The 12279-nt window shown below is 39.4% G+C and overlaps 1 protein-coding gene across 2 annotated transcripts in view; it reads left to right on the plus strand.

Annotated features, from left to right (window-relative positions):
- Myo3b (myosin IIIB) overlaps positions 1–12279 on the plus strand; it is a 430473-nt gene that overhangs the window by 305408 nt on the left and 112786 nt on the right. For both annotated transcript variants that reach the window (XM_046447494.2, XM_046447495.2), the window contains exons 30-31: positions 8054–8114; positions 9047–9143. In XM_046447494.2, coding sequence (XP_046303450.1) covers positions 8054–8114; positions 9047–9143 — 158 coding nt within the window. The remainder of the gene's footprint in view (positions 1–8053; positions 8115–9046; positions 9144–12279) is intronic.

Raw genomic sequence — 12279 nt, forward strand, 5'->3', positions numbered from 1 at the left:
AGCCCCCAGCCCCAGCCCTTTTTAATATTTTATTTAGAGACAGGATTTTGCTGAGTTACTTGGGGCTTCCCTAAGTTGCTGAGGCTGGCTTTGAACTCATGATCCTCTTGCTTCAGTCTCCATAGTTGCTAGCATTATAGGCATGTGCCATGGTACCTAGCTGAAAATTCTTGTACAGAAGAATTATTTGTTGTTTATCTGAAATTCAAATTTTACTAAGCATCCTGTGTTTTATCTGACAACTCTAGCCCAAGTTCTTTGGAACTAACATAACATAAACATGTATGTTTATAGCATCTTTCAACATTTTACAAAGCGTTTACAGTGCTCCTCTGACCTCTACCTGCCATAACAGCACGTTTTGACCTTTAGGAACTTTTGAAAACACATTCAAAGATATCAATTTCTATTGATTTAGTAAGGTCAGGTATCACTTTCTATAGCCCCTCAATCTAAAACTTTTTAGGTCCTGCTTTGGACACTTTTAAATCAGCTTTCTCTGCTTTAACTTTCTTTTTTGTCACTTCTGTTTAATATGCTAAATTTTAACTTATTTGTTTCAATTATTGTGGATCACTAGATTGTAGTTCCCCAGCAGAAGACTCTCAGTCTCCTTGTTCACTGCTCTATCCCTGATGCCTCTAACAGGAGGAGACAAATTTAAAGTTGTGGGAAGAATGAATGATATTTGGGAGGCTATAGGGGAACTTAGATTGCACATTTCATACACATTGTTCTTATAATCATACAGAATCTTAAGAAATCTTGCCACTAAATTAGAACCTGGAGTGTGTTGCAGTGTGTGTATCTTCGTATTGATCCGTAGACACAAGGTAGCCACAGATCAGCAGGGATCTAGAGTACTTTGAGATGTAGTAGGACTTCATTCAATCTTCCTCCTGCAAATTTTCTAGAACTAAATATTTGTTACTCCAGGTACCATTCATTAAGATCCCAGCTACGATTGTGTGATTAACTGGAAGAGTTGGTGGCAAATGGCTCTGGAGGTGAGAGAACAGCCCAGTGTCAGTCAGATTGGGTTGGATCTGGGTGTGACCTGCCAGGGCTACTCAAACAGCCCAAGCTTCTGCTTCCTGGTCTATGAAATGGAGCCACTCGGGGGACCTAGCACACTAGAGTGAGATTAAATGGGATGATCTGGCCATGTCCTCAGCTCAGTGCTTGGCACTAAGGAAGCTGTTTCCACTGCTACCCCCAGGGGCACTCCACCCAATTCCACTGAAGCCAAGATGCCACTGTGTCCTTTGTCATTGCTGCTTCTTTCATCCCATCCTGGGCCTGAGGCCAGACTTTCTATCAGCTCTCTAGGTTACTGACAAAGAGCTGAAGGAAGCTTGGTAAGTGGATCTCAGTGGAGTGTCCCTTTTTCTAATAATATGGCAAGCATTCTCAGCAGAATGAGAAAAAGCCTTCTGCTCCTCAGACTTTCCCTGTGACGGCTGCCTGCAGTAAAGCAGTGAGGGAGGGGGAAAATGAAGTGAAATGAAAATGCAAGATCTGGCAAATTAAGACTGGGCTCTCGGTTGGGGAAAAGCAATGAGGCAAACAAATATGATCAAATTTAAAGGGCTCCGTGGGATTTGGGAAATTAACATAAGCACATAAATCTAGTACTAACTTAGAGCAATGGCCTTATGAAACATTTATCAGCCTTTTTGAGCCCTTCTGATGAATTTGACCTTGAGCCATGTTCTAAAACTTAAAATAATTGTGTGTTTTAGAGGAAACATATATCCACATATTTAAGTATAACTCACATATGCAACTCATTTAGCCACGATACTGATTGGGGTGGGACATGGGATCTGCATTCAAAATTGTTATAAAGGTTACCAAGTATCTAAAACTAACAAGGAAAAACATTAAAGCTGTGATGCTCGCTCTTGCTCATTTCCCCTTTTTCTGCAATAATGGTGAACTTATTTTGCACTCTTGTTGGTTTCTCTTCTCCTGTGTTCTTTGTATTTCCTTCATACCATACATTACAGCCCAGGAATAATGTTGGCCCTCTTTAGAAATCAAGAGATGCCAATTAAAAACAAAATGAAACCCTACAGCTTTTTGGCCAAAGATTAAAAAGATTGGTAATACCCAGTGTATATTTTAGGAAATAGATCATATGTTTGTGGCTATGACTATTCCTTTTTGTTCATTTTAGAGGAGAATTTAATGATATGTCTTACCCCCACGAGATACATTATGGAAATAACTAGATAAGTATCCATAATGATATGCACTGAATATTTAAGGATCCCTTGTTTATAGTGTGAAAAAATTGAAGGCAATTTAAATATTAAAAAATAAGTGATTATTGAAATCACACTAATCACTCAGTGAAATACTATATGGCCATAAATATGATAATATACATATACACTTGCATATGTATGTATTATACACTCACTTGCATATATGAAAAGATCCTCATATAAGGAAAGGTTAAAATGATAAACATGCCATGGGCCATTATTTTCTAAATGTACATTATATCTGGGCACTGTGGTGCATGCCTGTAATCCCAGTGACTCTAGAGGCTAAGGCAGGAGAATTACAAGTTTGAGGCCAGTCTCAGCAGATGAGCAAGACCCTGCCTCAAAAAAAAAAATTAAAAAGGACTGGGGATTATAGTGCAGCATAGAATGCTTGCCTAGCATGTGCAAGATTCTGGGTTCAACCCCCAGTACCACAAAAAGAAAGTAAAAATAATTTGTGCACAGAGAAGTGTCTGAAAAGACATACATCAAGATAACTAATTATATCTGGGTGTGGAAGTTATTCCTGACCTATGTAGTGAATATATATTATTTTTATAAAAAATAATTTGAATTGGGAAAAAAAGAGAAAGGGGGCAAATTTGATGCCAGGTATTTTAAACACTTATTTTGGAGAGAAAGGGTGGTACTACATTTTCATTGATTAGTAACTGGTGAATATTTAGATGACTTGAGAATTTGGAGCATGTTCATCTTCTGAAAAATAAAGAAAACGAATGAGCACAGCAATAAGGGCTCTGATTCCTCAAAACTCAAGCTTTTCCCTTTGATTGAAATTCCACAAAGCTCACCTGTAGCAGATGATGTGCAGACACTTAATTGATCAGATTGTGGCACCAGAAAAATCCATTGCAGAATCAAATTTTCTGTGTGCTTATGCTCAGTCTATTGTGTGAATGAAGCAGACTTCCTCCAACTCTGCCTAGAATGGAAGAGGTAGAGGATGAACATGGAGGCTGGGGCTTGAAAGGCTTTTCAGAAGAGTTGATGCCTGAGCCAATGGATAAGAATGCAGTGATCAGGTGGACAAGACAGGAGACAGCATGCAAAAGCATCTGGGAGACTTGGTGGATGCTTGACAAATGTTCATCGGCTATGGCTGTAGTGATAGTGAATTGGAAACAAAGCATTATGGAAATGCTAGATTTCTGGGTTTTGTAATAAATGTTTCATTAACATACATTTTGGGTGCCTTTGAACTTAACACGAAAATTTGTGTTCTTCTGAAACCATTTTAATACCTTCTACTTCTGTGTCTTCAAAGCTACTTACATAAACACATCAGTAAGGAGAATATGCAGTAACAGCTAGCTGATGCAAATCAGGGACATGCTGGGGGATTCAGGTCTAGCCTTCTCCACATTTGTACTCTCAGCCTTAAAATATTCCAATTTCATGTAAGAACTAATAGGAATGCTGGTGTTGCCAACAAGGGCTCAACCTATAGCCAGTTCACTTGGAAATAAGGTTAATGCTAGAATCAGCACAAGTTCTTCAACAAAGGGCAGGCTTTTGTCTGATGTTGTTTCCTGAACATCTTCATTTACCTTTGAGCTTGTATATCTTAAAACTATTTCTCTCATGGCAATAATTTTCATAAGGAAAGTTAAAATGGCTTTTTTTTTTTTGTCTGAAACTTGCCTTCCTCAAGGTTCTTGGGGTCCTACTATGTTCAAATATTCTGGTCTCAGCACATCTTCTGCAAGAAAGTTTGAATGCTACTTCTAGAGAAGCAAGAAATGGGCCTCTTATTAAGAGCTCTAGGTATAAAAGATTATTTGCTCAAAGTTACTGAAGAAGCAGAAACAAATGTAATTGGTCATGCTGATTAGCCTTTCTTCCAGGGCTACCAAGTGAGGCATAAATTTATGACAAGAAATACTCCCAAATTTAGAGACAGCAGGACACTAAGGAAAAAAATCAAACCATGATGAATTTACTACAACCTATCTGGTTTTGAAATTTGAATATGCTTTCAAGTGTGAAGTGCTAATGGCTTTCTCGGTTTGTCTGGAAGTCATTCTAAGTTGTAATTGATAAAAGATAAGACATAATCTTAAAAACATAATCAAAATTAATAAAAACACACAAAGAAGGTAATTTACATGAAGCTTAGAAAATGGTGAATTGGAGGACAGCGGTGTGTCTCCACTCCTCATCTAAGAAAAAAGTTACCAATTCTACCCCCAGTTACCAGAACAGACCAGTTACCAGACAAGCTTGATCGATCAGATACATCCTCAAAGAGCACCCTCCTTCCTCTGCTCTAACTCTACTATGACATTTGGTCTCCAGAGTATATCAGCCACCTAGAGAGAGAACAGGAATGGGGCTCCTTTTAAATCCAACACTAGCATTCTGGTTTTCAGACGTGGCTCTTCTGAGTTTGGTTAGTATAACTCAACTCCCCCCCAAATTATCCTTCCTCAGTGAACTGACAAATTGAATTTTGGAGCCTGTGAAGCTGAGGCCCAGTCTCTGGACCACAGCGACTTCACCCAGTGCTGCCAGCATGGCATGACAGAGCCAGCTGGCCTGGGGACCTATGCTGCAGAAGAAGGGAGGTGCTGGCCAGCACTCAGAGGCAGCCTGAACCCTGCCCCTTGTCCCGTCACATGGGGATGATAGTTTATGAGGGAATTAGGTGCAAGTTTTCCTTGCAGACTTTTTCAGGGCAGATGCCTAGCATAAGGGTTCTCAATGGTGACCGAGAGTTTCCGGCACCCCTAGAAGGCACAATTTAGTGAACTGGCTGCCGTGGAGCAGCTGAGCCCTGGAGGCAATCTGCTTGAGACTTTAGTTATGCTTTGGAGACACCAGTGAGCCCTAGAAATGTGCAATGAATTATACAGAGAGCGACAGCTACCTCCTATTCTCCTCCCTTTGATAACCAGATTCACTGCTTCTGCCATTTAGCATGTGATTCCTCACAGAGGCTCAGGACAATGCTATTTCTTAAAGATTTCCTGCATACTTCAAAAACTATGTCACACTTTATAGAGAGGGAGGACGTCTTTATATCTTCTAATACCAATTCACAGTCAAATTTTCCCAGTTTTTCTAAGAATGTCCTTTGCACCATTGACCAACCTAGGATGTTATATTGTACCAGGTTGTTATAGCCCTAAATCTCTTATTAAGAAGAGTCCTTGTTTTTTAAAAAGATCCAGCCAATTACCCCATAAAATAACTCACCTTCTGTATTAATGTGCCTGCTTCCTTGAGGTCCCATTTATCTTGTGGTTTGTGTTTTGTGCACACCCTAAAGCCTCAATTAGATTCAAGTCCAAAGGGAAAAAAATATATATATATATAGGGAGCGATGTTGAATACTTTGTGTTGTCTTGCATCCCAAAACAATGTTGTCCTGGCATCAGTGGTACTAAGTCTGAGCACTGGATTAAAATGGTGGTCTTCTGATTTCCCCCATGGACACTGTTCCTCCTGTGACTGCAATAAGGAGTCTGTATGGTGGTGCCCTGGTCCCTATCAACAATTCATCTATTTTATCAGCAGTTGCTAATCCTTGCCCCAATCAGTAATTTCCCTCTAGCATCTCCTTTTCCACAGTCAGTAGGTCTTATGCTGCATGCTCTTCAGTTATGATATGAAGCAAGACATTAGCTTCTTGATCCTAATTTCCTCGTCTGTAAAAACGAGGCTGGAAATAGAATCAATCCCCGTGGTCACGGCACCATCACACAGGATAACTCTGTATACAGGTTTTGCCTGGAGCCTTGTGCCACAGATGCTTAAATCAGCATTTCCCAAGGTGTGCTCTAAGAATTGATGGTCCCCCGGTGTTCTCTACAGGAGAAGGGTCCACTGTTAAAATGATGTCTAGGAAATATTTGTGCATATTATCTAATTAAAGTTTCTGGAAGTTTTCTCAGGAAAGAAATCTGCTTCACTTTGTTTGATCAAGTGCTTTCTAATTTATTTGCACTCCTTCTCCCCAACCCTGCTTTTTAAAGCCAAGTAACACATATAAACTTTACATTAAATTGCCTTAAATTCTTCCAAAAGCTTCAACAGGGAGAGCATCAAACTGATGAGCCAGCCACCTGTGGAGTGTTGAAAAGTGTCTATACTGGCCTTTGAGTCCTGAAAAAGCCACACAAGTTAGAAAGGTTCTTAGGAGATTTAAATTTTTTTGTTGTGGCAAGAAAGGCAGAAATTGGGAGCTGGGCAGTAATTCCAGAGACAAGATGTTTTCCCTAGATTTCCGCCAAAGTTCATCAGGACTTCTACAGAAGCTCAAATGCTTATAAGTGTCCCATAGCAACTAGGACTTGCCTAGGCTGACCATGAGTGAGTCCCTTGGACCAATGCCCAGAGACTGGAGGGCATCTTGGTTCAGTGGAAGAGCAGAGGATCTGGAGCCAGAACAAGTGTCAATGGTCTTAGATCTTCCAGGTATTTGCCATGAAACCTGGGAAAATCCCTTAATCTCTCTGAACCTCAGTTTCTTCATCTATGTAATTGGTGCAATTAAACTGTTTAGCTCAATGGTTATGAACCTTTCATTAGATACATTAGCATTTTTAAAACTATGAAGTGCTAGTAAGTCGAATTTCAATGTTGAGAGTATTCTTACTGATCCATTTTCGGGGTTCTCCCACCTCATCTAATATTTTTTGAACACTTACTATGTACCAAGCACTGGGGTAGGTGCCTATACAGAATATAGAAGAAAGCAGCTCTATACCCTGAATTCATGGAGCTCACACTTCATGGTGGGAGACAGAGGATAAATACACACACAAATGATTTGGTGTTTCAATGATTATAGTCCCTTCCTCCCAGGTACTGATGTGATATTTTTTGAATGTGCATCTCACTTACAATCCACTGTAAGTAGATGCATTTCAAAGGTAATATTCACAGACAGTTCTCATATATTAAATGAATTTGTCAGTTTCAGTAAAGAATAAGGAATTTACCCATAATGATATTGTGAGTGTGTGTGTGTGTGTGTGAGTTGTGTATGACCAGAGGTATTGAGGCAGGGTCAGAAAGCAGACTTCTCTTCTCTGTTCAGAGCCTCCCTCTTGCTGGGTTCCATCTGAAAAGCACCATCAGAGTGCTCCTGTTTTAATCATGTGTTATAATCACATATGTAATGGAGCACAATTGATTCTCCCAAACTTTGTTCCATGAAAAATTAAAATTTCACTAGATGTCAATAAGTCATCACTTTAAGCTTCTTGGTCTGATTACTTTAGAAACACTGCATCAGCCTCAGTCTCCACTTTAGAGATCCATAAAAGTATATTGTGATTGTTAAAACATTATTCCTACAGTGGGAAACCCTGTGAACTCATACCACCTGGCATTTCCCAAACTTACGTGACTACAGAATTCTTTTAAATTCTTGAACAGTGAATGTGAATGTGCTGAATGGAAAGTGCAGCCTTACCATTAACTTGATTTTCTTCTTGCTAAAGTTTGTGAAAGCCTGGTAGTGCTCATTAACCCAAATTCAACAATGCAACTTTTTAAAAAAGCAGCTTCCTGGGCTTTAGGGCCTCAGGCAGACCCTGGATGTGTTATGTTGTGTTGTGTAGGGGCAACATCTAGGGGGATGTGTTTCCTTAAGCTGACCATGTCCTTTTAACCAGGGACCAGCATGGAAACAATAGAAGCTTAACGAATATGTTTCCATACCTCTTTGGAGGTATGGAAACAATCCTCTTTATTTTTTTTTAATGATCGTTGTTCAAACCTTCTAAAAATTATTGTTGTTATTATTTCTTTAGGCATTCACGGGCCCAGAGTTCTCCAAATGGGTTTGGTGTCTTCGAAAGACCTGCGAATAAGGTAGCTGGACATTTTGATTCTGAAATAACTGCATGTCCTTCCTTCAGACTCGACCATGTCCATGGGCAGGAGACCTGTCCGTGGCTGCTTGGCTGGGCCATCCAAACATGAAACTCTTAATGATATTTTGAAGTCTTTGAGACAAAAGCCCAGCCTGCTAAAGAACTTTGGTTCAGTAGAGAGACAGGGAGGTACAGGCAAGAGAGAATCAAAAGCCTGGAAATTCGCTGCTGAGAATAAATGCTCACTGCTCCCTGAGGTGATTTGTCTGAGCACTCCACTCTACAGATGGTAGAGCCTCTTTCTGAGTAAGGACCCGAGGTTCTTTGGTAGCACTTTGATATCCTGCTCGAATTCAATATGTGAAATGGAGGCGTCTCTCTGTGACTTGGAGCCCACAGCAGGCTTTGAAGTCTGATCCAATTTTTGCTGCCTACTATTTGATGTTGAAAGGATGAAATGAAGAAAATGTACAGTTTTTGCCAGTAACTCTGCTGAGCATATGTAAGATTAAAAAAACAAAATCCTTTGGATGATGTACTTAGAAATGTTAAGTAGATTAATACCTTCCTATAGGTTTTCTTGTTTCTTTCTTAAGGATAAAAATTAAGTAAAGGTAAAAATCAGCACATAGCTGTTTTTTCTGTTCTGGACTATAATTAATTTAAGAAGGGGGCTAGGTTGACTTGTGCAGAAGACGCACTAAATTAATGAAGAAAAAGCATTGAGACTTTGCTTCTAATTGCCCCTAGGAGGGGACCTTCACTCAATTCTATGCAAGACAGGGGTAGCTTACAAATAGCACCAATATACTTAGCTTCTTCCCACGATGGTCAGGGTTAAGGGTCCCTTAGTTTAATGGAAGCCATGTCCTTAAGGCTGCTTTATCAGAAGATAAAAAATAATGTTTCTCTCACTGGGTCTTTCTGAAGAATTCAGTGGCTGGAACTAAGGCACTGACTTCTTGGACACATCGTGCTACCCCAGATCACCAAGAACTGAGTCCCTGTGAAGCTCCTTGGAAACCTGGTAAGAAGGATATTTCAACTGCATGTTTCTCCTACCATTTGCATGTTTGTGTACTTCTTAGTGAGTTGTTTGTGCAGGACCTTCTACAAGACAGGACTCAATTGGATATTCTAATGACCTATTGTTAGAAAGTTCAGGTTTGGGAGGCTGTAAAGCCTGAAATCAAAAACCCTATTAAAGGTGGAAGTTTAGTGCCTCCTCCTGCCACCCTACAGTTACATTTCCCAGAGAAGAAATGAATATCTAAGGCATTACTTTTCTCTTTATTTGCAAGAATCTCAAATTAGAAAACTTCCCCAACTTCACCTTGTTCAAGGAAAGAAATTAACAGCCTTCAGTGGAATAGGTCCTTCAGGGTCACAATCTGGAGCTTGGGAAAGGATGTGGATTTAGGCAGCACTTCTGTACTTTGGGGAAACATGACCATTCTTTCAGCAAGAAGACAGACGTCTTGTCACATGCCTTTGAGAAATGAAGTATGTGATCCCTTTTCTAAATTCCTTGCTACTCAATACAGTAGAAGTCAGTTTTAGGCTTGTAGGTGAGTATGATCAGTACTTCTGGAAGATAAAATATAGAAATCAATTATAAAGAACATCTCTGAAACAGAAAATACATACTCAGAATAATATGGGTCCTTCCAAAGGAAAAACCTTTGTCAACTTAAGGTATCCATGTTACTTAATATCAGCCTCATATATGTTTTGGAAAGAACAAGTAATTTCTCAGGACTCCAAATTTTTTCTTACTCTGTTTTTCAGTGACAAAGCAGTACAATGTGAAGTAAGAAATACATAATAAATGTGCTATGAACTTCAGTCCAAATGGAATTTAGACTCTCATAGAGAGACAAGAGAAGATGAGTCCATGATAGCAGAACGTTTTACAGGAAGTGATAAATCTGTCAAAGGCAACATTACCCTAATAGTCAGATGGTGTTCAGGAATAAAGCCACAGTGAGGTGGGAGCAGGGCAACATAAAGAAGAGGATTTAGAGGAAAAACAGTATGGTGGAGCAGAATCCCTTATGCAAGAATTTGGTTGATATTTTTTCTCTATCCACATTGACAATCTCTACCTTTTAATTGGGGTGTGTAGCCCATTTACACTTAATGCAATGATTGACACATTTTGGCTTAAATCTATCATCCTCTGTATATTTCTATTTGTCCCATCTGGTCTTTGTTCTATGGTGACATATTGCCTGGCTATGAGTTACAAATCTGTTTGGTTGTAAATGGCTCTTATGTGTATTCCTTTCAAAACCGTCCCTTCCTTTAAATCTGAATAACCTTCTAGTGTGTCTATCACCATCGCCATCACTTCCCTTGCAGTCTTATAAGCCACCCTAAGTGGTTTCCCTGCCTCCATTTGTTTCCTCCTTCATCCTCACTTATGCACAGAAGCCTAAGGAGCTTTTCTAAAGCACAACCCTCATTACAAGCTCCCTTCCTCCATACTCTTCAATGGCTCTCCAGGACCCCAGCACCAACTAGAAGCCTTTTGACATGACATTTAGGCTTTCTCTGCTCTATGGTCTCAATCTTCCTTTCTAGCTCTGATTTCCACTGATGACTCTCATTCTATGTTCAGCATCTAAACTGAACATGCCTGATGTATTCTTTCCCTCCTTTGTGATTTTTGTCATGCTGTCCCCTCTATGTTCCTTTCCCATCCCTCTCCATCCTCCAAAGTCCCAGACTCCCAATCCTGTGCCCTTTGATTTTTCACATAGTACTTATCTCATCCTGCCTTGGACTGTACTTATTTTCATGCATTTAGATTTAAACTCCCTGGTATTGTATCTATGCCTTTAAAGATTCTCTCTGCATAACTCAGCCTCACATTTGCCTGTGCCCCACCACTGGGCTATACCCCAGCCCCTGCTCTGGTTCTTGAATTAAATTCTCCATCATCCAAAATCATAATGAAATATAGTGGAAGTGGAAATGAAATGAAACTCTACTTGAGTAAGTCAGAGATAAGTGCTTAAAGATATTTCTAATAATCCTGGAATAAACTTAATGTCTCCCAGTTATCACCAAACAGATATGACATACTGTGAAAACAAGTTAAAATAATCCAAGTTGTTTCACTTTGCTGCTAATATTTTAGACAGGGCAAGAAAGTTCTGGCTAGAAAAAGCATTATATATAAATCAAATTTCCCTTATCCTTAGCAAGCAATAAGGATGAATCAAAGAACAAAAAATTTACAGTTTTGTTTATAGTAGCAGTTGCAGGAATGAGAGTATATCTTCAAAAGGCAGTTTAACAAATTATACCTACATATTTAAATATACCTTTATATTCTTTGCCTTAAATGACTTACTCTTTCAACCCATGTTTTTGTGGTTGGCTGAATAAAAATACTGTAACCTTTTCAGTTTAAAAAGTAGCATCCAACAGCATCCAACTTGCAGCAAGGTCAGACTTCATTGCTCTGACAGGCAGGGGGTCCATCTAAAGCTCCTGATCCCAAGTTCTGCCACACAGAGAAGTCTGTAAAGGTGGGTCTGGGCCAAGGCTGTCCCTTAGTGAGAGAATCTAAGAAATGTCACCAACTGGCCCATGTGCTCACATGGACAGAAAATCACAACACACCCAGAAAACACATAACACAAATCACTTTGCCACTAATCCAAACAGTTAAATTATTTAATGGGACCTACAGGAATGTATACAGACTTAATCTGATTTTCCTACATAAACATTTATTAAATATTCCTTAGGAATAAATGTTCTCCTCTTTGTTTATTCATTTATTTATTAAAAAATAATTATTAATACTCACTAAATGCCAGAGACTGTCCTTAGCCAGTACTTCTCAAATTGTTTTGAAAGACCATTTTTCCCAATCATTTTCCAATTTGCAGTGTGATACTTTTATGAGACACAACAAAAATAAATCACCAGAAAAACAGTCATGTACTTGGATAGTGTGCCAATAGCAAATTGGTCTCAACTTCTCTAAATCTCTGACTCTACACCAACTCATTCTTTACTGAACTTTCTTTACTAATCTTGGTGGGGACCAGTAACAGGAGCCAGCCTGCCGACCACATGACCACAAGTCAGTGAACAACACAGGCACATTCCTGTTCACAAGATGCCGTAGGCTAGCAGAGAGAAACAGG

Source organism: Marmota monax, unplaced genomic scaffold, assembly GCF_021218885.2.
Source record: "Marmota monax isolate L192 unplaced genomic scaffold, Marmota_monax_Labrador192_F-V1.1 WCK01_AAM20220418_F8-fsc00007, whole genome shotgun sequence".
In the NCBI taxonomy this organism is placed as follows: domain Eukaryota; kingdom Metazoa; phylum Chordata; class Mammalia; order Rodentia; family Sciuridae; genus Marmota; species Marmota monax.